We start from the raw sequence: 25,734 nt of genomic DNA, 5'->3' as shown, positions 1-25,734 counted from the left end.
AATATGAACTGTGGATTTTCACTAGGGATTTCAACCTTTGTCCTGCAAAGGGTGAAATCCACAGGAACATTTGCGCGACACATTTGGATTTTGTCATTGAATTGTAACAGATGTTTATTGTGCACTTTCCGTCCTGTGTGTATGCACCCTTTAATTTTAGAATTGTTCTAAAAATAAGCAAATATTTCTGTTTCTTTTAGGAACAGAGACGTGAAGATGGACATCCGAGGAGCCGTTGATGCTGCTGTTCCAACAAACATCATTGCAGCCAAAGCTGCCGAGGTCCGGGCTAACAAAGTGAACTGGCAGTCTTATCTACAGTAAGTGACAGCTGCCGCTTTCCTAATGTTGGCTTTCTGTTACATGTAGGGGCAAACTTTTGTCAGGTCTGATACATCTAGTACAGTGGCTTGCGAAAGTATTCACACCCTTGTATTTTTACCCATTTTGTTAAATTATAACCTATGTTTAAATATTTTTGAAAAATAGTCTAAGTTGGTGAACCACCACACCAATGAAACAACACAATGAAGACCAAGAAGATCTCCAAACCAGTCAGGGACAAAGTTGTTGAAAAGTACAAGTCAGGGTTGGGTTATAAAAAAAGAAAACAAAAAAAACCAAACAATCTTTGATGATCCACTGGAGTGCTATTAAATCCATTATCATCAAATGGAAAGAACATAGTACCACAACAAACCTGCCAAGAGAGGGCCACCCACCAAAACTCTCAGCCCGGGCAAGGAAGGCATTAATCAGAGAGGCTGTACAGAGGCCAAAGGTAACCCTGAAGGAGCTGCAGAGTTCCCAAGCAGAGACTGGAGTATCTGTCCATACGACCACAATAAGCCGTACACTCCATAGAGGTGGCTTTTATGGAAGAGTTGGCAGAAAAATGCCTTCACTTACACACAAAAATTGTAAGGCTCGTTTTGAGTTTGCCAAAAGACATGTGGGAGACTCTTCAAATGTATGGAGGAAGGTGCTGTAGTCAGATTTGGCCACCAAGGTAAATTCTATGTCTGGTGCTAAACTGTGTTGGTTTATCACCCCAAAGAACACCATCCCTACAGTGAAACCTGGTGGTGGCAGAATAGTGCTGTGTGGATGTTTTTCCACAGCAGGGACAGGGAAAGTGGTCTGAGTCGAGGGGAAGATTGATAGTGCGAAATACAGCGATATTTTTGCGCAAAACCTGTTTCAGTCTGTGAGTGATTTGAGACTGGGGTGGAGGTCTCCCAACAAAACAATGACCAAAACATACTGCTAAAGCAACACTCGAGTGGTTTAAGGAGAAATGTGTAAATATTTTGGAGTGGCCTAGTCAAAGCACAGACCTTAATCCACTTGAAAATCTGTGGTCAAACTTGAAGATTGCTGTTCACCAGAGGAAACCATCTAACTTTAAGGAGCTGGAGCAGTTTTGCCTTGAGGAATAGGCAAAAATCCCAGTGGCAAGATGTGAAAAGCTGAGACTTATCCAAAGTGATTTGCACCTGTAATTGTTGCAAAAGTAGGCTCTACAAAGTACTGACTTTAGGGGGGGGGGTGAATAGTTATGCACACTAAAGTTTTCAGTTATTTTGTCCGATTTGTTGTTTGCTTCACAATAAAAAGAACCAATTGTTCACAGCTATAGGCATGCTCTTTACATGAACTGAAGCAAACTCTCAAAAAAACTGTGAAATTCCAGGTTGTGAGGTGACAAAACACGAAAAATGCCAAGGGGGTGAATACTTTTGCAAGCCATTGTATTTTGATTTTGCCTCTTTAATAGACTAATTTCTATGGGTCTTGTTTATTCACGTCCACTAGACTATTGGGCATGCAAGGCCTGTTCAATTAGCCGTATATTTGGTCTGAATTAATCTCAGGGGAGAGAAGTTTTGTATTATTATTATTATTATTATAATATTTATTTTATTTTATTTTTTTTAAAAAAAACAGGTTTTTGCTTTTTTTTCTGCAACTGTGACATTATTCCACGATTTTTCAGAAATTGTGTCAAAAACCAGAAAATCTAATCTAAATACTACATTTTTTAATATTTAGATGCATGTCATGGAGATACAGCATTGTTCTGCTACAAAGTAGGAACTGTACTATATCGATGTGTACAGGAAGCACAAAGACTTTACAATGTTAGAGCCGAAAACTTGTGAAAACACCTTAACGAGTCAAGGCCTAAGTGATGTCCCAAACAGCTTCAGTCCCCGACTCTGCTCCCGAGCTGCAGAGGCAAAGCTCCTTCTGCTAGTAGACAGGTCGGAGGAGCGGCGTGACCATGCACTGATCTGAACTGTCCATCTTCAGGGGCGCATGGTCCTCAGCATGGCTGGGAGCTGGGAGCAGTACACTACTAAAGATTCATCTCGAGTTCCCCCCTTTTTAAAGGGAAATTTACAAAGATGTTGTTTTTTTTATGTTCTGTCTAGGTAGCCTTATGTTGTAAGATGGAGATTCTTTTGCAGCACAATGTAAAAGCAAGTTCTCGTTTTTTGTCTTTGTCAAAAAATAACTTATCAGGATGTTGGTTTCAAAATGTAAGGAGAATATCTAAATATTGTTGTGGTTCGTGGGCGTTATGTCTGGTCATGCTAATTCCAGTATAAGACTGGATGTGTCTGCTAATACAGGGCCTGGATGTGGGTATTCTGGTATGTGGTTACAGTAATGTGTATGCACAGTCCCTGTGTACATAACACACATCATCTCCACCGCCATGTCTGAGATTGTGTATGTGTCAACACTACTCCTCCAGACCAGGGGGCATAGACGTCCATTGTACCTGAAAGACTTCTCCATAATGGTGTGTTAATGTAGAAACTCTTAAGTGACTGGTTTCTATCTATCTATGTGATATGACTAAAATCTTGCCACATGGGTTAATAAAAAGTTCATTTTCTGCACACAAGTAATCTATTGGAGAGCTGCCGCCGATTCTTTATAATAGATATATATCTATTATAAAGAATCGGCGGCAGCTCTCCAATATACACTGCTCAAAAAAATAAAGGGAACACTCCAATAACACATCCTAGATCTGAATGAATGAAATATTCTCATTGAATACTTTGTTCTGTACAAAGTTGAATGTGCTGACAACAAAATCACACAAAAATCATCAATGGAAATCAAATTTATTAACCAATGGAGGCCTGGATTTGGAGTCACCCCCAAAATTAAAGTGGAAAAACACACTACAGGTGTAACGGGTCTGGGAGGCGGAACCTCTGGGCTACTATACAAGGGGGCAGTCCTTGTAAGGGAGCGGGTGGCGACCAGGCAGGCAGTCACAGCAGGTGACCGGGACAGTCTCTAGAAGAACGGGCAGGAGGTCACGGCAAGTGACCGGGGCAGTCTCTGGATGAACGGGCAGATGGTCACGGCAAGTGACCGGGGCAGTCTCTGGGTGAACGGGCAGGTGGTCACGGCAAGTGACCGGGGCAGTCTCTGGGTGAACGGGCAGATGGTCACGGCAAGTGACCGGGGCAGTCTCTGGGTAAAGGGTTGGTACGACCTGTGGCGGCTGATGGTAGACGTGAGCTCCCAGGTGAGCAGGCGAGAGTCTCTGGATAAACGGGTGGTCACAGCATGTGACGGCGGAGCCTCCAGGAAGACCAACAGACAGGCGGCAGATGAGCGCTCCCAGGTGAGCGGGCAGAAGTCTCTGGACAGGCGGGTGGTCACAGCACGTGACGGCAGAGCCTCCAGGTAGGCTAGCAGGCAGGTAGCAGATGTGCGCTCCCAGGTGAGCGGGCAAGCTGGTCCATAGACAGACTGACAAGAGTTGGAAGGCAGACCGTCGGACCTCAGGCAATCAGGCAGATAGTTGAGGTGCGCTCCCAGGTGAGCGGGCAAGCTGGTCCTTAGACAGACTGACAGGAGTAGTAAGGCAGACCGTCGGACCTCAGGCTAGCAAGCAGGTAGCAGGAATATCGGGCAGGAAACAGACAGCAAACTGGCAGGACTCTGGCAGGAATCAGGCAGGTAACTGGCAACGGGACCTGAGGGCTGAAGCAGAGTAGTGAACAGTGCAACAACATTGCTCGGGCACCTCCATTTTGGAGGAGGTGCCTTATATATGGTGAAGTCCTCCGGCCATTGGCCGGGGACTCCTTAGGACGGCGTGCGCGGCCCCTTTAAGAGGGAGGGAGCGCGCGCGCGCCCTAAGCACAGTGACCGGGAAGGAGCGCGCGCTGCCAGCAGAGCGGGAGGAGGACGCCGGGCTCGGAGCAGAGAGGTGAGGGGAACAGCGTCCCTGCCTAGCAGAGGGCAGGGACGCCGACGCTACAACAGGCTGATCCAACTTTGATGTAATGTCCTTAAAACAAGTCAAAATGAGACTCAGGATTGTGTGTGGCCTCCATGTGCCTGTATGACCTCCCTACAACGCCTGGGCATGCTCCTGATGAGGTTGCGGATGTTCTACTGTGGGATCTCCTCCCAGACCTGGACTAAAGCATCCGCCAACTCCTGGACAGTCTGTGGTGCAACGTGACGTTGGTGGATGGAGCGAGACATGATGTCCCAGATGTGCTCAATCGGATTCAGGTCTGGGGAGGCCAGTCCATAGCTTCAATGCCTTCATCTTGCATGAACTGCTGACACACTCCAGCCTCATGAGGTCTGGCATTGTCCTGCATTAGGAGGAACCCAGGGCCAACCGCACCAGCATATGGTCTCACAAGGGGTCTGAGGATCTCATCTCGGTACCTAATGGCAGTCAGGCTACCTCTGGCGAGCACATGGAGGGCTGTGCGGCCCTCCAAAGAAATGCCACCCCACACCATTACTGACCCACTGCCAAACCGGTCATGCTGAAGGATGTTGCAGGCAACAGATGGCTCTCCACGGCGTCTTCAAACTGTCACGTCTGTCACATGTGCTCAGTGTGACCCTGCTTTCATCTGTGAAGAGCACAGAGCGCCAGTGGTGACTTTGCCAATCCTGGTGTTCTGTGGCAAATGCCAAGCGTCCTGCACGGTGTTGGGCTGTGAGCACAAACTCCATCTGTGAACGTCGGGCCCTCATACCACCCTCATAGCGTCGATTTCTAACCGTTTGTGCAGACACATGCACATTTGTGGCCTGCTGGAGGTCATTTTGCAGGGCTCTGGCAGTGCTCCTCCTGTTCCTCCTTTCACAAAGGCGGATGTAGCGGTCCTGCTGCTGGGTTGTTGCCCTGCTACAGCCCCCTCCACGTCTCCTGGTGTACTGGCCTGTCTCCTGGTAGCGTCTCCAGCCTCTGGACACTACGCTGACAGACACAGCAAACCTTCTTGCCACAGCTCGCATTGATGTGCCATCCTGGATGAGCTGCACTACCTGAGCAACTTCTGTGGGTTGTAGAGTCCATCTCATGCTACCACGAGTGTGAAAGCACAACCAACATTCATAAGTGACCAAAACATCATCCAGAAAGCATTGGTACTGAGATGTGGTCTGCGGTCCCCACCTGCAGAACCACTCCTTTATTGAGTGTGTCTTGATAATTGCCAATAATTTCCATCTATTGTCTATTCCATTTACACAACAGCATGTGAAATTGAATGTCAATCAGTGTTGCTTCCTAAGTGGACAGTTTGATTTCACAGAAGTTTGATTTACTTGGAGTTATAGTCTGTTGTTTAAGTGTTCCCTTTATTTTTTTGAGCAGTGTATATAACTTTGTTTGTGTGGTTTGTTTTTTACTGCTATACAGCCAATGATTGCCTTGAAAAAGTATTCATACCCCATGAACTTTTCCAGTTTTTCACGTTACAATACATTTAAGTTTGTGGGTGTATGCGATATACCAACATTGTGAAGCATAAAGGAAATGATAAATGGTTTTCTATTTATTTTAAAAATATAGATTTGAAAATTATGACGTGCATTTGTATTCAGCACCCTAAGGCTGTGTGCCCACTATGCGTTTTTCAAGCGTTTTTGCCGCGAAAACGCTAAAAAAACGCTTGGTAATACGTGCCCCATGGTCCCCAATGATGATCTGCATGTCCTGTGCACATGCTGCGGAAATTTCCGCTGCGGATTATCATTGCGGAAAAATCCGCAGCATGTCCATTAATTTTGCGGACACGCAGCGTAATCGCCGCCATTGACTTGCATTGGACCGCGTGACATCCGCATCACTGCATCTGCACATGCGGATATCACACGGTTCAATGTGCGGATGGTACCCAGGTCTGGAGGAGAGGAGATTCTCATCCAGACCTGGGTACCATAGAGCCTGCTAAAAAAAGAATTAAAAAAAAAAAAAAAAAAAAAAAATTATACTCACCTTCCGATGTCCTCCCAGTGTTTTCTCCCCTCCGTCTGGTCTGCTGCATGGGTCGCGGTGTTGTGAAGGATCTGCCATGACGTCATTGAGTCATGTGACCTGTCACATGACTCGGTGACGTCACCGCAGGTCCTTCACACCACCGCGAGCCTCCCAAAATACCGGACGCAGCGGAGAAAACACCGGGAGGACATCGGAAGGTGAGTATAATCTTTTTTTTTTTTTTTTTATGACTAACTTGGTCACACTACTATAAATCCATGCTGGTTGCATTTCATTGGGGTATTGTATCTGAGTTGCTATGCACAGAAATTTTACGTCTCTAGTGGTGTCCAGAAGATATTTCAATTGATCTTTGCTTTTGTATTCCGTTTTTTGTGAATATGTAGAGAGCGGTAGAGCGGAGACCCAGTCTAAACCCTTCAAGTGCTGGACTTACCTTTGTGGCAAAGTTGGTGCAGACTGATCCAGTCGTTTTATAATATCTATATATATTTGGCTCAATTATTATGTCCGTTTCAGTTTTGCCACACAACTTTCTAAGTATAGATATCAGATGTATGTGTTTAGCTTCATATACGCATTTGATTCTAAACCTCCATTTCTGGGCGATAATGGCAGTCTTGGTGGCTCTGTGTATGGCTGCTTGAAGAACCCAATCACATTACTAGAGCGTTTTGTACTTGCCTGAATGAGCTTGTACACCTGACCATATAAATGTGTGGCCTGTGGTTGATTGAATACTGGTCGGGTCTTGGGTTTTGTTGACCTGAGTGAAATTTCACCTTTTTGAGAAATTGTTGTGATTGCCTGGGCAGAGATGGGAGCGATCAGCTTCCATGCTAAAGATGCAAAACATATTTTCATGTACTCCCCTTTAGGAAGCTTATTATGTAATAAATCAGGACAATTGGTGTATCCTGTGGACATTTGTCTTCAGGTCTGGCTATATAACTGTGCCAAAGTTGCCATTGCCACTGCACTTTGATTTTAGTGAATGTTGGGGTCACAGGGGTTAGGCCCACAATGATATTGATGACTCATCCTAGTGATAATATTTAAAATAAACTTTGTTTGTGAGTATAAGTAGATCTTGGAATAATATTCATTTCCACAATTGGATGTGATTAAAAAAAATGCTCCTGTGCTGAGATAATCTTATAAATGAGCCCCTGCTGTGTACGGTGTAATGGCTGTGTCTGACCGTGCAGGAACATGGTCTGGTCATACCACAGCTCCTGGGCAGGGGAGGAAGCAAAAGAGTATGCAGACATTACAGCAGGGGATCGGAGCTGCTTTCTGTGAGGTAACTCATTTCTTAAACAGGCAGGGAAATGTTTTACCTCACAGAATCAGCTGTGATCCCGTGCTGTAATGTCTGTATACTCTTTTGCTTCCTCCCCTGCCCAGGAGCTGTGGTATGATCAGACCATGTTCCTGCACGGTCAGACACAGCCATTACACAGTACACAGCAGGGGCACATTTATAAGATTATCTCAGCACAGGAACATTTTTTTTTTTTAATCACATCCAAATGTGGAACGTATTTTTATTCCAAGATCTGATGAACTTTGTTCGATAGCTTGCCCTTTAAGGCTCAGAGAGCATCTTAAGATGGGAAGATTTTTAAAATCTTCTGGCGCTGTAAAGATGTCTGTTTTTTTATAGTTTGCATGAAATATTCTTTACATTTTTAAAGAGGGTTGTGCAGGTCTCATTGATTGAGACCATTAAAAGATGCAGAGGAGAAGGCGGTCAGCATATATTCATCAGTATGTAAATCTCCTGATGACCGCCAGGATTGTGAGGGTTCAGCATGTTGGACTCCATCACTAGTTTTTATTATGTCCTGCACAAACCCCTTTCAGGTAAATTTGTTCTTTTGTGTCATCTATATGTGCATTGTATCTCAGCGGTCTCATGCCGTCACCTCAGAATGACTGCTGAGCCCATGATTAAAATGAATGAATCGTGGTCCTGATGTTTGATTTCCTCCTTCGGCCCTGGCTTCCTTTTGCAGATGAGATGTGAGCCGCCACAAATCTCCGTCCCTTCCCCCATTCTGCTTTCTCATTCAGTACTGATGATAAATTCTGAAAATATCTCAGAATTGCTGGTAGACCGCTTGCCGGTCCTTGGTGTGTGATCCATAGGTTGTATATTCTGATTATCGATGTAGAGGTGGTTTCATCCAATGCTTTGATCCTAATTTCTTCTCTCACTGCTTTATTACTTTGGAAACCTGAAGTCTTCATTGATTGGCACTTTATCACCAGGTTCTCCCTGCGTGGTCGGAGGCAGTAAGACCACCGCAGATTGCTCTGTGCTTTGTGATTTGGCCAAATCAATGTCCTACTCTACAATTTATAACATATACAACTAGTAGAATTGTTTACTGCAATAAGAAAAGTGAAGAGAAATAATCTTCCTTCATTATGACACAAAAACCAAAATTAGTTTCAGTAGAAAATGGGGGGAAATGAGCAATTGTGCTGCTAACAGCTATTATGCCCTGCTGCAGTTTCTCCTCAGACGTGAGGGTGCAAGAATGAAGGGGATGGTCTCTTTTCTCTTTCAGATGTTCTTGCAGGGAAAATGAGCTGCAGATTTTATATTCCGATTTGTGGTTAGAAAATCCGCATCCTCTAACAATATTAGTAAAATGGATGAGCGTTCACCCTACAAATGTGTTTAAAGCGACCCACCACCCTCCATAGTAATGTAATGTCTAATGGCCTCTATTCTGCCGTCTCTCCCCCTTTAACTGCTGGTTAGTGCTCGCTCTCTTCATGGCTAAAATGGCCAGTTCAGAGGCACGGGGAGCGCTGTGGTAACTGACCCTTTCCATTGATGGGTTATGGACTAGCGATGAGGACATCAGTGGTCTATCCATCCCAGAATAAAGAACAGACAGGAGAAGCATGGTTTACACTTTCCACAGCGATCCCCCATGCCTCTGCAAGAGCCATTCTGGCCATGAAGAATCCAGGACACCGATCACACATACAGAAGAATTAACAGCAGAGCGGAGGCCATTAGCAATAGTGATTTATGCATTAGAAATGTATAGTCACATTTACAATGAGGGGCTGAGGGTCACTGAAATTTACTATAAGGGGTGGAGGGTCACTTACACTTTAATGTTGTGAGCTTTTCCTGACGTATTTTCTAAGCATTGGACTTTATTACAGCCTTCAAGTACTTTCCAACAACTATCAGTATAAGGCCATGTTCATACGTTAAGTATTTGGTCAGTTTTTTTACCTCAGTATTTGTAAGCCAAAATCAGAAGTGGCTGAAGAATACAGAAGTGGTGACGGGTTTCTATTATACTTTTCCTCTGATTGTTCATCTCCTGATTTTAGCTTATGCATACTGAGGTAAAATACTGACCAAATACTGAACGTGGCCTCATTGTGTACTTGGCACCACATAGATGGGAATAAGAGCTATAGGAAGAAAAAAGGATCCACATGGCTAAGTCATAAAAAGTATAATCTTTATTCCATGTACTGTATTTTTTGGACTATAAGACGCTCCTAGGTTTTAGAGGAGGAAAATAGAAAAAATTTAAGGAAAAAATGTGGTCCCGATGCACTGTTAAGGGGGAGGAGGTCTTCTGCTGACAGTGGTATAGAGGTAATGTCCCCCAATTCTGTTAATATCCCCCATCCTGGTATATATGCCCCCCCCCCTTCCTATTATATGTGGCCCCCATCCCCATCCTGGTATGCATGGCACCCCTCATCCCTATCCTGGTATGCATGGCACCCCTCACCCCCATCTTGGTATGCATGGCACCCCTATTCCCCATCACGATGCACATAAAAAAACTGTTCTACTCACCTTTATTCGCTGTTCTCCAGCGCTGCGTCCTGCACTGCTGCCAGTACTGACCTCACTGCGCTCTCACAAGGTGAGATCAGCTGCAGGAATAGTCACTGCTTCCCACGCCGGACTATGTGAGTGGGGAGCAGTGACTTGATTCTCCTTAATATCCGGCACACAGTGTAGCCGCAATGCGGCTCCTGCTGCGGCCGGGCGATCGCGTGTGCCTGCTATTAAAGAGCATGAATATTCACCATGGACTTGGAGAGGGGTGAATATTCATGGCCTTTAATAGCGGGCACACGCGATTGCCCTGCCGCAGCAGGAGCCGCGCTGCAGCTACACAGTGTGCCAGCTATTAAGGAGAACGAATATTCAGTGCTCTACACGTCCATGGGCGTGGGGAGCAGTGAATATTCATTTTGTTTAGCAGTGGGGACAGTGTGGGCTGCTGCAGGCGGCTGCTGCCTCCTGTGCCTCACTCCTCCGCATATATATGTGTGTGTATATGTATATGTATGTATGTATATATATATATATATAGTACAGACCAAAAGTTTGGACACACCTTCTCATTTAAAGATTTTTCTGTATTTTCATGACTTTGAAAATTGTACATTCACACTGAAGGCATCAGAACTATGAATTAACACATGTGGAATTATATACTTAACAAAAAAGTGTGAAACAACTGAAAATATGTCTTATATTCTAGGTTCTTCAAAGTAGCCACCTTTTGCTTTGATGACTGCTTTGCACGCTCTTGGCATTCTCTTGATGAGCTTCCAGAGGTAGTCTCCGGAAATGGTTTTCACTTCACTGGTGTGCCCTGTCAGGTTTAATAAGTGGGATTTCTTGCCTTAAAAATGGGGTTGGGACCATCAATTTTGTTGTGCAGAAGTCAGGTGGATACACAGCTGATAGTCCTACTGAATAGACTGTTAGCTGCATTTTTCTTGCCATAATACAAATTCTAAGTAAAGAAAAACGAGTGGCCATCATTACTTTAAGAAATGAAGGTCAGTCAGTCCGAAAAATTGGGCAAACTTTGAAAGTGTCCCCAAGTGCAGTTGCAAAAACCATCAAATGCTACAAAGAAACTGGCTCACATGAGGACCGCCCCAGGAAAGGAAGACCAAGAGTCACCTCTGCTTCTGAGGATAAGTTTATCCGAGTCACCAGCCTCAGAAATCGCAGGTTAACAGCAGCTCAGATTAGAGACCAGGTCAATGCCACACAGAGTTCTAGCAGCAGACACATCTCTTCAACGACTGTTAAGAGGAGACTTTGTGCAGCTGGCCTTCATGGTAAAATAGCTGCTAGGAAACCACTGCTAAGGACAGGCAACAAGCAGAAGAGACTTGTTTGGGCTAAAGAACACAAGGAATGGACATTAGATCAGTGGAAATCTGTGCTTTGGTCTGATGAGTCCAAATTTGAGATCTTTGGTTCCAACCACTGTGTCTTTGTGCGACGCAGAAAAGGTGAACGGATGGACTCTACATGCCTGGTTCCCACCGTGAAGCATGGAGGAGGAAGTGTGATGGTGTGGGGGTGCTTTGCTGGTGACACTGTTGGGGATTTATTCAAAATTGAAGGCATACTGAACCAGCATGGCTACCACAGCATCTTGCAACGTCATGCTATTCCATCCGGTTTGCATTTAGTTGGACCATCATTTATTTTTCAACAGGACAATGACACCAAACACACCTCCAGGCTGTGTAAGGGCTATTTGACCAAGAGGGAGAGTGATGGGGTGCTACGCCAGATGACCTGGCCTCCACAGTCACCAGACCTGAACCCAATCGAGATGGTTTGGGGTGAGCTGGACCGCAGAGTGAAGGCAAAAGGGCCAACAAGTGCTAAGCATCTCTGGGAACTCCTTCAAGATTGTTGGAAGACCATTTCCGGTGACTACCTCTTGAAGCTCATCAAGAGAATGCCAAGAGTGTGCAAAGCAGTCATCAAAGCAAAAGGTGGCTACTTTGAAGAACCTAGAATATAAGACTTATTATCAGTTGTTTCACACTTTTTTGTTAAGCATATAATTCCACATGTGTTAATTCATAGTTTTGATGCCTTCAGTGTGAATGTACAATTTTCAAAGTCATGAAAATACAGAAAAATCTTTAAATGAGAAGGTGTGTCCAAACTTTTGGTCTGTAATAAATATATATATATATATATATATATATATATATATATATATATATATATATATATATATATATATATATATATATATATATATATATATATATATATACACTGTGTGTGTGTATATATATAATATATATATAAGTGTGTCTTATAGTCAGAAAAAACTTAATTAAAAGGTAGGATATCCAAGACAGTTAAAAGCCATGCCCGTTTTCTGACGCGTTTCTGGCCGAAGCTCTCAGTCGTAGAATGGGAATAAGAAATGTCTGTCTGTTGCTTCTCTTACAGGAAAGAAAGTATTGGCCATGCTTTTTTACATCATACCAGGTCCACCTCTTCTCCCAAATGCTGACCTCGCTGGATTGTCAGGAGGCCCCTATACACATAGGACTGTTGGCTGAGAGTAGTGAATTATTGCTTTATGTTGGTGACATGGTTCTTATATAGAATAACCCCCCTCATTGTACGGGCTTGGGTAATGTGCTAAGCATATAAACAATGTACAAGGAAAGAATCACTGTTCTATTAGAAGTTTGTCAGATTTCCAATAACATTTAATTTGTGATCTGCATGTACCACATGTGTTTCGATATATAATGCTTTTATTCTGAAAATCTATGGTGGCCTAAGACGGATGTCTGCAACGTGACAATTATCTGTAATTTTTCAGAAGATCAAAAAGTAATAGAGAAAGAGAAGTATGCCAAAAAGGGATCACGTATAAATAATTATTTGTTGAAATGTAAGAAGATCATTTCCAGTTTAAGTTAACTGCCTAGAGCTTTATTGGGAAGCCATTCTGAATATTGTGAGCTTGTATGTGTTTGTGTTGGTTTCCTTCCACACTCCAAACACATACTGATAGGGAATGTAGATTGTGAGCCCCAATGGGGACAGTGATGATAATGTCTGTAAAGCACTGTGGAATTAATGGCGCTATATAAGTCAGTAAATAAATGAATATTTCCCGAGATCACTTGGGACCGACCATTGGCGCCAATCCGCTGTGAGATGAGATTGTGGCGCTCTTACACTGCGACCTCTTCGATGTTTGTACCGCAGCTTACAGGTGTGCTTGTACTTGCCTGCTCTGTATTTTTATTTATTTTGTTCGCGGTCATTCAAGAAATTGCAGATATGATCCCATTGAAGTGAATGGTAAGAGCGAGCCGGCCTGCAACTGTAATAGTGATCGTCGGCTGATCGTGGGGTGCGTATACTTTGGTTGGGGCCCATCTGTTATTGATGGCTGATTCGGAGGATAAGCCCTCAATTTTATAACCCATGATTTGGTTTTATCTAGTGTTTATTTTTGTCCAGAAGCCATGATGTTTTTTTCTTTTCTTTTTAAACTATTCACTACTATTATAATTACATTTGTATTTCAGTGCTCTGGTATAATTAACCATTCTATTAAAGTTATTTTTTTTTCCATTAATCTAATTGCCTTCAGTAATTCTTAGGTGCTTTGGTTTTTTTTGCTTGGCACTTGCTCTGTACTGAAGTCTTTCTTCAGGTCTTCAAGATGTGGTTTTGTTCCAACATGTTTACACGTGTCCATAGAATTTTGTGTGCTCCGTTGACTTCAATGGGGCCCATGGAAAGTAACAGGAGCCTCATTCTAAGCAGCACGAGACTGATAACAGTTGGCAGCAAATCATGGAGAATATTGAAGATATGTGCCCTACTGTAACATAGTTATCTCTGTCAGTGATTTAACCCCTCTTAATTACTGTAATTCTCTGTATTAAAGGGAATCTGTCAGCAGGTTTTTGCTACCTTATCTGAAAACAGCCTGATGTAGGCAAAGAGAAGCTGAATCCAGTGATGTATCACTTAGTTTACTGGGTGCAGCTATTTTGACACAGAGTTTTTAGATTTAGCAATGAAGCAGAGCTGAGAAAGCTAACCCCGCCCCCGCCAGAGTCCGTATATACAATGTCCATAGACAGTGAGCTGCCTATCACAGGAGAGGGCGTGTCAGACTAGCATGCACGCTGCTGTGTTCCATCAATGATAATCTCCTGGTGCTAAAACAGTCATTACAAGCAAACAAAACCTCAGATCTTTATAATAGAGGCATCACTGAAATCTGTGTTTTAACCCTTACATTATGCTGTCTTCAGATTACCTAGCAAAAACCTGCTGACAGATTCCTTTTAGCAGGTCGTATTGTCACCTACAACGTAACCAATTTCCCTATCAGAATTGCAATTTTTCTTTAGTTACAAGGTGATAAATTTGACTTCTTCAGGGTCGCCGCCACTGGATCGTATTTATTCAAAAATTCCTGCTTCTATGTCAAATAACCTTGATGCTTGTGAGTTTATAATATACTTTATTTTAGGGGTCAGATGATTTCGGGAGAAGACTGTGAATTTATCCTGAGGTTTGAAAAGTCCAATTCGGAGGAGAAGAAAGCCATATTAACCAATGAAGGCAATCAGGTAAGGTGGCATGCTGCCTCTTCCCTGCCCTATAGTATTTGTCCAGACTCCATCACTGGAGGATAAAGAGTCAGGAAATAAGAGAAAGCTGCTGTCAATCATTTACTTGCATGTTGGTCCCAATCTGAAAATGAACCCCATCATCGATGCCCCCTAAAGGACACATTACAGAATGTTCTGAAGAGGACTTTTCTATTGTAAAGCTATGTGATGTGTTCTATATTTATGTAGAAATAATTGCTTTTGTTGGGAGTATTACAATGCCAGGCTGACCTCACTTAGGACGGCCTGTACTCTGTGAATAGCTGCAGTCTGTATTCTGCTGAAGCATCATCAGGATGTGGGAACTCCTATAAATATTACTATACAGTAATCCACGGGATTAAGGGAGTGATTCATTCTTATATGTTATTAGGATATTGCTATGTGATGTATGACTTTGATATACATAGAATTTTCACTCCTTCAAAAAAAAATCTATCAATTTTTTTTTCATCAATCTCCTCTTCTTTGATCCCGTTTAGTTACAAATAAAGCTGGGAAATCTAAAAAGCTTTTGTCTCTCTGCGTCTCAGAAGCTCAGCCATGCCTGTCCCCTCCCTCCCTGTCCTATATGTGGCCGGAGCAGCGCCGTCTCCATGTCAAAGCCTCACCTTTAAAGGTCCAATACACATTACACGAACTGCAGCCTAACCGAACCACTGATATCGGCTCCACATCCTCTGTTGAATCAGATGATGTAAGTCTGATTGGCACCGCTGATCCTTTTGTTCTCGAGGAGATAGCCACAGCCTGGCTCCTTCTGATGGTGGGCTTTCTCATAGAGCGAGCCCTCCTGTGGATGAGTTGGGACAGATGGCTATGGGCCGAACCGTCATTTGGCCAACAACTATCTGTTGTGTATGGGTCCCCTAAGTCTTTTACTAGCCAAAAATGTAGCAGACTGACAGTGTGGTCAAGTTTTGTGACACTGTGGGTGGTTTTATCATGTGTTTTTAGGTTTGATGTTCCTTTACTGCTTCTGATAAAGAGTAAAGTTAAATAAACTTGACCATCCAGGGCAATACATAGAAATAGGAGTTATTAAATATTATTCCAATTGCATACCGTGATGGCTTCAGTCTAGGATATTCTATTACATTATTTACTGTGGGGGGTGTCAAATATTTGGGACCCTCGTCAGTCCTGAGATGAAGTGGTGGCAGCACTGATTCCGCACTGCAGTCTCTTACAGTTTTTCTCTCCATAGTGCCATTCATGGTCTCCTGATGAGTTTTTCCTTATTATATGCATTTACATAGATCAGCATAAAGAAGAGAATGTCCATACTGTAGTTAAAGGGAAACTGTCACTTGGTTTTGCCACCTAAACTGAGAGAAGCATAATGTAGAGACCCTGATTCCAGTGATGTCACTTATTGGGCTGCTTGCTGTAGTTTTTATAAAATCAGTATTTTATCAGCAGGAGATTCACTAGAGCACTAGTAAATCTATTGCTATGTAGACTTCCATGTTCATGAGCTCTGTATAACCCACTCCAGCACTGGTTGGCAGCTTTCTGCCTATGCAGAGTGTATATAGAAAGTGACCAATCAGTGATGTCGGCATAGTTGTAGAGAGCTCAGCATTCAGAGAACTGGTAGATCTGCAGCAGATAAAACAGTGATGTTATCAAAACTGCAGCAAGCAGCCCAGTAAGTGACATATTGCTGGAATCAGGGTCTCTACATTATTCTGCTCTCAGATGAGTTAGCAAAAACCTAATGACAGATTCCCTTTGAGTGCCAGGTGCTTTTCTTTTTGTTGTTCGTGGTTGTTGCGGCACTACACATCACACAATAATAACTTAGGATTGTGTGTAGTGCTGTTACTTTGTGTTTTTGTGTATTTACACAGTATGTTGATTATTATTATTATTTCTCTGAGTTCATTCATATTTTTGTTCCTTTGCTTGGCATTTGGGTTCTTGATATGTAAAAGGATGATAATCTTGTTTTCTCATTTTTTTTCCCAGTGTGCTAAAACCTTCATCAACCTGATGACCCACATCTCCAAGGAGCAAACGGTCCAGTACATCTTAACTATGGTCGATGATATGCTTCAGGTAAATTATTGAGACGGTATAGCCACACTGAGATCCACCCCTTAAAATGATCTAATCACACACCGAATGTCCCAAAAGTACGTAACGTTTGTTCTTCTGGATTACTGCCCACACTTTGATCCCAGAACTGTGACTGACGTTCTTACATACGTCACGGCCATACAACGGAATCTATAGGTACTAATTAAGGAATTCATCTAAATTAATTTTTTTATATTTCGGTTATGGTAACAGAATATTTATTTTCCTGCCATACTTATTTGTTTTTACCAATTGATGTAACAATAAGGGAATGTCCCGTCAGCTCAAATTGACAGTATAAACGAAGCACATAGCCCTGTAGGGGATATAGTCCCTATACAAATCTTACCTTTGGTGTTGTAATTGCTGCTTAATAAAATATGCTAATTGGGGTGCTTGGTGCACCCTTGGTGTGACCAATAGGCTCTGTGCACCCTTGGTGTGACCAATAGGCTCTGTGCACCCACTGGTTTTGCATGTCCCCGCCTCCCTCACAGGTGATTGACATCACTGGCTTGCTTGTAATGAGCATTATCTGCAGCGAGAGCTCCAGCAAGCCTGTGCTGCCAATCCCCAGTGAGGGAGGCGGGGATATGCAAAACCAGTGGGTGCACTCAGACTATTAGCCACACCAAGGGTGCACCAAGCACCCTAATTAGCATATTTGATTAGGCTTCCATTAATATCTGATAGATGGTTGTTCCTTGTGTGTATGCAGTTTATTTTTCAGGTTGTTTTTAGCTTATGCTTTCAATGATTAGGCTATCGGGCAAATACTCCTCCCTCCTACCTGCTTAGAAAAAAAATGCTATATATCTTCTTGGCCAAATATACTGTAGCTGGGGGTAATAGTCATCTTTTAGCTGGCAGCTATCTTATGTGTTTCACAGCTTTAAGCAGAGGAATCTATGTAAATGGCTAACAATGCAGTGATGTCTCTCTGCATTTATTAGACTGCTGACCGACAATGCCCAGTAAAGTTGAAGGTCTTAAGACTTATAAATACTAGATTTCTGTTACTAAATATCATAGAATGTTAGAGTTGGAGGAGACCTCCAGGGTCATCGTGTCCCCAACCCCCTGCTCAATGCAGGATTCACTAAACCATCTCAGACAGATGTCTGTCCAGCCTCTGTTTGAAGACGTCCATTGAAGGAGAACTCACCACCTCTCATGGCAGCCTGTTCCACTCATTAATCACCCTAACTGTCAAAAAGTTTTTTCTAATATCTAATCTGTATCTTCTCCCTTTTTAGTTTCATCCCATTGCTTCTCGTGTTTCCATGTGCAAATGAGAATAAAGTTGATCCCTCTACACTGTGACAGCCCTTCAGATATTTGTAGACAGCTATTAAGTCTACTTTTTAACTGTTCCTCGTTGGACATAGTTTGCAGTCCGCTCACCATCCCGGTGGCTCTTCTCTGAACTTACTCCAAGTCAATTGATTTGGACCTGTCTATACCTTTCTGTCTTGTACACATTTTTCCAGCGTACAACATATGTGCTACCACAAGGGGTTACTCTATTTCCACTCACTTAATTTTTCACTCACCTTCCACTCACATTGAGTAGCAACTTGAGCATAAATCACCCGCACACAGTCCATACACCTAAGATACACTAACTTACAGCACCCATTGAATCTTAGCAGGGATAAGTACCTCCACATACACACGCTGCAGATAAAAGAGGGGAGGTTTCTCCTTGAAGGGACACCCCCAAACTTGAATATGGAGACTCATAGGCCATGCAGGGCTTCCTGGGAAAAAAATATGCAAATAGCTTCTTTAGAGTGGAAAATGATAGGATCTTTAGTGCCACCTATTGGAGGAAACAATTCTTGAAGTCATTATTAACCCTTGAAAGAACCCCCCCCCCCCCCCAATTTGGCGAAACAAAGAAAAAGAACTCCATTTGCTGACAGCTGTTGTGGGGTTCTTGCCCCAGGTCTCCCAGTCTTCTACTTTGCACTGATGAAACCCAAGATAAAAAACATAATAAGCAAATACCCTGCAGTGAATAAATAAATAACATTAGTGCATGAAAATAACCCCGGGTGCTTAGTTAACTTAATTTTGATAAAAAAACATAAAAGCCATCCCACCATGTCACGGTGACCCAAATCGGGACGGTCCTAACCTCTAGAATTAAAACCTTACCATTTTTCAAGTGACGTGCATGTGGATAAGCGCTGAGAAGGACTGAGGCTCGGATAATGGACACCCATCCAAGCTTCTTAAAAGTGGAAAAAAATAGGGTCTTTAGTGCCATCTATTGGTGGAAGCAATCCTTGAAGTCATTTTTGACCCTTGAAAGAACCCCCTCCCCCCACAATATAGCCAAGCAAAGACAAAGAACTCTGTTTGCTGACAGCTGTTGTGGGGTTATTGCCCAAGGTCTCCCAGTCTTCTACTTTGCACTGATGAAGAGCCCGAACCCCAGAACAGCTGTAGGCAAATGGAGTTCTTTTTTCTTGCATATTTACAGAAAACGGAGAAAATAACAGACCTGTACATAGCTGATCATTAGGTCGGCCGGCATTTTGGCCATCTCTTCCATGCGTGCTGTCAATCGTACCTGCACTCTCTTTCTAGCGAGCCGCTGCTGGACATCTCTGGTGACATCTCTTAGAGAATAAAAAGATGGCTGTTCTGAAATTGGACATCCCAGATCTCTTTATTCCTCAGCGTCAATTGCAGGGGTGGTCACATACACAATAAACTGTTGGCTGATCCCATCTATCTCATGTATGGGGGGGGGGGGCTTTACAATTTATACAGTCTCTTCTGCTTCCTTGGGGGGTTTGATGAGCACTCAGACTAGATCTGCCCACAACCATGTAAATCAAACCCTATTGTCCAAAACATGATCTTATTTTCTCAGTCTTTCTCGAGCCGCCCAACAACTTGTTAGGCAAAAGTGAATTCACAACAAGATAATAACAGAAAAGTGCCAGGAATGTTAAAGTGTCCTTTCTCTATAGAAATTGGGGGTATTCAGTTGGGTCATGGACGTGTCCATCTTTTTAAGCACTTCCATGTCTCTAGTTGCCATGATCCAATACCCCAATAATGCCTGGGCAGAGCAAAGAGGGTTTATCTCTTTACAAAGTTAACCATGTTGTTGCCAGCTGCCCGCGGTTAGATTTTATTACTCTAAATGTGCAGTATTGGGCAGAAACCTCCTTTAATGACAGAATACATATGCAGAGTGTACAGCTTTATGTTGCTGTCACTATAGGTTATAGGACATGATTAATATTGATTACGACATGCAATATTATATGATTATGAATACATAAATCCATATTCATCCCGGCCGCATTGATTTTGAAGACCTCCTTGGTCATAATGTTCTCCGGCTTGGGACTGCATTGTATAAAATGAATATTCAATCCCATTATTGCTGGGACGATGCATTCACTTACTTGCCCTTATCTGTTTGACTAATGATGACACTTTAATTAATCTGTTAAGAAATGAGCGGAGCTGAGCGTCTCATTTAGGTGATTGATGCTCTGTAATAATGAGAGCCGTTCACACTCATTGTAAACCGTATTTGGTTTTCTTTCCCCTTATACCATCTTTTTCATTTCCACACTTTAGCAATCTCTAAAGGAATAAATGAGTGAAAGGGCTGCACAATTAATTATCGAAGGGAGAAATGCAAATGCTAGAAATTGATGTCAATCGGATAATTAGATGATTTTGTGTTTACGGTTAATAAATGATAATGTCGCCTTATGGGAGTTTCAGTGCCACCCTGTCTATGAGCGTGTTCTCATGGAAGTCATTATTTAAGGAGAGATCTGTTTAAACCATTTTCCTCCTTAGTGTATGATGATTCTGTAATATGCAATTAAAGATCAGCGGAAATTTCTTATCACTTATTAAAGTGTTGAACATCACTGGGGAATGGGGTCCGCATTAAATTACTATTATATAGTAAAATATGGGAAGAGTGATAATGGTGGTCACCATTCATAAACCATGTTAAAGGGGCTATTGGAAAATCAGTTTTTAATGTACCTAGTAAAATAAAATAAAACAAAAACTGCATGCTTACTGGTCCGAACACTGTGTGCCCTGGCGACTTCGCAACTTTGTTTGTCACATGAGCGCTGCAGCCCATCAGTGACCATTGTTAGTCTGCAGGTTTCACAGTTTCATCAGACAAAACCGCTCCTGTGAATTTTAATACGGACATGGGATCCAAGGGGTAACGTTGGAGTGATATGCCAAGCCTGAAATGCCAATGTGAGAAGACTTTTAAGCCGTGCCACATTGGCATACCAGGCTTGACATGTCACTTTCCACAAGGAGAAACGTTACCCTTTAGATCCCAGTTAGACTCCTCTCACCCAGCCAAACCAGAACTCACACTTTGCTCTGATGAGGGGCAGCACCCTGAAACAGTGTCTGCAAACTGAGATTCTAGTTTGACTTTTATCCTAAGTCATGTGACAAGTCTCGTTAAAGAGTCGATATTGACTTTTAGGATTTCTACTTCCTATAGGTGGCGCTAGAGTGCTCTGAAGAGACAATTTGCATATTTAATTTGGACATGGAAATTCATGTCCTCATGGAGCTGTGGACACGGATTTCAAAAACTAGAATAGCTCAGATAAGATAAAAAAAAATTATGCTTTAGTTTAGATTATTTGCAAAAAATCTGATTGACTTGTTACTTACTTATATTAATAATTGTATTTACACAGGATCAGCCGCAAGTGCTTGATTGTTGTTTGTTCCAGGTCTGGGACCCTAATCTCTTAGGAGTGAGGATCCTGTACCCAAGTCATCTGTTCACTTAGTACTTTCAGTATCTGTCATAGACTTCAAGAGAGTGGGATGTGCTTAAAGGGTATTCCCATCTCTGAGATTTATGGCATATTCACAGGATATGCCATATATATATATTAGATCAATAGGATCTAAGTTGCGTATAAGGGCTCATTGTGCACTGCTGTCAGTGGCGAGGTGGTGGGAGTCCTATATCGATGAATGGGAATTCTGGCCATCTCTCCGCTCCATTCAGCCGAGGCTCTTCTCTCAGGATTGGTGGGGGGCCATGGTACGATATCCCCTATTCCGTGGATAGAAGATCGCTCTTAACTTGAGAACACCCTTTTGGTTAGCATTGAGGAAGCGGCAGTGTGGGGGCTCCTGCAGCAGCTAGATGCTTACAGCCAGTTAGAGATGTGTACAAAGGAGGAACGGGGCGATGGTGGAGGGGAATTACTGTTTCATCATGCAGCTTAAAATTAATGTGAATTGCTTCCTTCGTATTTCCAAAATAATTTTTTTGCTGTCCATGAATGGAGATATTCTATTACCTTGACTGGCACTGAAACTGTGTGACAGGAGGTTGTGGACTATATTATTTTTCCACTCACTGTCAGCCACGAAATCTTGAAAATATGACAATAGGATTGAAATTAGATCACTAACTTTCATTGTAGAAAGATCTTAAAAGGGAATCTGTCACCAGGTTTTTCCTACACCATCTGAGAACAGCATGATGTAGGGGCAGAGACCCTGATTACAGCAATGTATCACTTAATGGGCTGCTTATTGCAGTTTTCATAAAATCACTGTTTTATCGGCTGCAGATCTACCAGAGCTCTGAATGCTCAGCTCTGTATAATTCCGCCCACACCACTGATTGGCAGCTTTCTGTGTACGCTGTGCATAGGCAGAAAGCTTCTAATCAGTGGTGATGGGAAGGCTATACAAAGCTCATGACTATGGAGGACTACATGGCAAGAGGTTTATTAGTCCTCTAGTGATAAAATCATTGTTTTACCAGCAGGAAATTATCAAAACTACAGCAAGCAGCTTAGTAAGTGATACATTGCTGAAATCAGGATCTCTGCCCCTACATTTATGCTTCTCTCAGATTAGGTGGAAAAAACTTGGTGATAGATTCTCTTTAAGATAGTAGTATGTCTAGTGTTGATCCTGGGCGGCCCATGGTTAGAGGCCTTTGCCAGTGCTTTGGGATTGGGCCCTCTGGGCAGCAGCAGTATATCACTAGGATGCTTGGCTAAACAGTAGGTGTACTGATGCCTGGTAATCTTGCTGCCCACTGAGAGTTCGTGCTTGGTTTGGTAGTATAACTCTAATCTTTATGTATATAGCACCAACATATGCTGTAGTGTGTTACAGTTCATATGATCCAGGAGGAGTGAGGGCCCTGCTCATAGGAGCGCGTATAACTCTAGAGGATATAGACCGGTCAGATCCATCCCTGTGAAGGCTCAGCCATCGGGGACTAGTGATGGGACAGGCCTTGTATTCTCTGCCAGATGCGTAGAGGTCATACAGAAGCATCTCCGATATGTTGGTACAGCGAATCCGTTGTTCTCCCTGAGATATTTTCTTCTTCGGTGTATAGCGTGCATATTTCAATGTGAATATTATAATTTTCCTTTCAAGTGAATGTTCTGGAATTAAGTTGTTCTCTTGTCTGCTCTTAAGCCCAGATGTCAGATCTGACAGCCGTTCTGTTCTGCTTATTCATGAGATCAAATGTCAGCCCTCGCTCCATTATACTGCACGGCTTAGCCGAGTACGAATACTCTTTTTCCTAAGTTTTCTTTAACCTCTTGATTTACTTTTGTGAAGTCATTTGAACGTCTACAATCCAGTTGTAGCGGAGCCGAATTTCTTTTTTCCTACTATATCCCATAGCCCAATAAGGTACAATTTCGAGAGTTCCCAGTGATACTAGTAATAGGCCAGGACTAACAGAATTTACCCCTGGGACATGTTAGGAGCAACTTATCAGCCTCCCCATGCCGTTCTTAACAATCCCTGTGTTATTCCTGAACGCCAAATGTGTTTGTTTAAAAATTATGTTAAATCCTCCTTGCTGGTGGGTAGCGGACTAGTCTGGGACCACTGTCATCATTGCTAGAGCTACCTGCCAGTGGGTAGCGGACTAGTCTGGGACCACTGTCATCATTGCTAGAGCTCCCTGCCGGTGAGTAGCGGACTAGTCTGGGACCACTGTCATCATTGCTAGAGCTACCTGCCGGTGGGTAGCGGACTAGTCTGGGACCACTGTCATCATTGCTAGAGCTACCTGCCAGTGGGTAGCGGACTAGTCTGGGACCACTGTCATCATTGCTAGAGCTCCCTGCCGGTGAGTAGCGGACTAGTCTGGGACCACTGTCATCATTGCTAGAGCTCCCTGCCGGTGAGTAGCGGACTAGTCTGGGACCACTGTCATCATTGCTAGAGCTCCCTGCCGGTGAGTAGCGGACTAGTCTGGGACCACTGTCATCATTGCTAGAGCTCCCTGCCGCTGGGTAGCGGACTAGTTTGGGACCACTGTCATCATTGCTAGAGCTCCCTGCTGGTGAGTAGCGGACTAGTTTGGGACCACTGTCATCATTGCTAGAGCTCCCTGCTGGTGAGTAGCGGACTAGTTTGGGACCACTGTCGATCATTGGTAGAGCTCCCTACCGCTGGGTAGCGGACTAGTCTGGGACCACTGTCGATCATTGGTAGAGCTCCCTGCCGGTAAAGGATCACATCCATAACAGCATGACTGACTTCCCAGCTTGTGCAGGGAGGGGGAGGAAAGAGACTTCTCCTCCTCCTCCTCCTCCCTACGCTCCCTGCATCAGTTGTAATGTCAGTCATGCTGCTGAGGGCAGGGTGATCCTGTAGCAATGATTGACAGTGGTCCAGGACTAGTCCGCTACCCACCGGCAGGGAGGATTTACCATAGTTTTTAAACAAACACATTTAGTGTTTGGGTATAACACAGGGATCATTAACAATGGTATTAAGAGGCTGATAAAGCGCTGGGGGTAAATCCTGCTGTCAGGTTCCCTTTGAGACCCTAAACTGCACCACAGTCCTTCTCCCCAATGCCTAGTCCTGAGGCTGACAGTGATTGATTAGGCCTCTGTGATACAGGCTGTAGATCGGTTTTGTGTCTATTCAGAGATTTCACTGTAATCCATGAACCACAGGGAAGAGGTAAGGGGAACGTGCCCTATATCAGTAGTGGATAGGTGACGTGGTTTATGTGACCCAATGCCTAGTAAATCTGGGGTGAAATTGCCTTTTCTGTGGCAGCACCTTTGATTTCTGGACTGTGGTAATACCTGAATCCCTGATTACAAGATCTGCTGCGGCTGTGTCGATAAATCTTACCTGGTGGACAGGTGAGGAGGGCTGATACTGTTTCTGAGAATGGAGGAATCGTAACAGAAACACTAATTAAAGGGCCTGTCCGGCCTTATACTGGTGAGCTATACCTTGGATACGTCCTCAATATTAAGTCAGTGAGGGGGTCCAAGCCCCCCTTCATCAGCAGTTTTGATCGGCACAGTTAATGACACCGCCAACCGAGGTTTCGTTTAGTCTTAATGGAGATTCTTCTCAGAATTTCTTTGGGGTCCACAAATAGGTCACCTGTTGTATGAGCAATTACCACTGAGGGACATAAGGACCAGTCATTGCACAGACCCACATTTGCCTTCAGTAGCCCTTTTGGCTTGTGAGCAATTTTATCTAGCGTGTTGCCATCAAACGTTTTGCGTATTTGTGTATAAAATACGTACGTTCTCTACTTGTGCGATATCTCAGTTCCTACCAGGGTGCATTGTAAAAGAGCTCCTAATAGGACAGATTTTTTACTTTCTTTAGTTTTCTTTGTTTCTACTTCTATATCTCTATTAACTACTCTTGCGAATTTGCAAATTCTAATTGCTGCATCGTTGCCAACCGAAACCTGCCAGCCAAAATGAGTAATTTGTGCCACCGGTCTTTCTGAAATGTCCAATAAGACTAAGGTGAAACCTTTAAATTTGAGGGACACACGAAAGGTGTGAGCAGATAACGATAGACTGGTCAGCCAAAAGAACTTCCAT

The 25,734-nt window shown here is 43.3% G+C and overlaps 1 protein-coding gene across 2 annotated transcripts in view; it reads left to right on the top strand.

The window, feature by feature from the left end:
• ATP6V1H (ATPase H+ transporting V1 subunit H) overlaps positions 1 to 25,734 on the top strand; it is a 145,344-nt gene that overhangs the window by 3,984 nt on the left and 115,626 nt on the right. For both annotated transcript variants that reach the window (XM_073676728.1, XM_073676727.1), the window contains 3 exons: positions 201 to 320; positions 14,623 to 14,722; positions 16,736 to 16,825. In XM_073676728.1, coding sequence (XP_073532829.1) covers positions 217 to 320; positions 14,623 to 14,722; positions 16,736 to 16,825 — 294 coding nt within the window. In that variant the 5' untranslated portion in view covers positions 201 to 216. The remainder of the gene's footprint in view (positions 1 to 200; positions 321 to 14,622; positions 14,723 to 16,735; positions 16,826 to 25,734) is intronic.

This window comes from Phyllobates terribilis, unplaced genomic scaffold (genome assembly GCF_046119375.1).
Source record: "Phyllobates terribilis strain yellow unplaced genomic scaffold, ASM4611937v1 Scaffold_4__5_contigs__length_816908805, whole genome shotgun sequence".
Classification (NCBI taxonomy): Eukaryota; Metazoa; Chordata; class Amphibia; order Anura; family Dendrobatidae; genus Phyllobates; species Phyllobates terribilis.
This window is presented reverse-complemented; position numbering and strand designations above follow the sequence as displayed.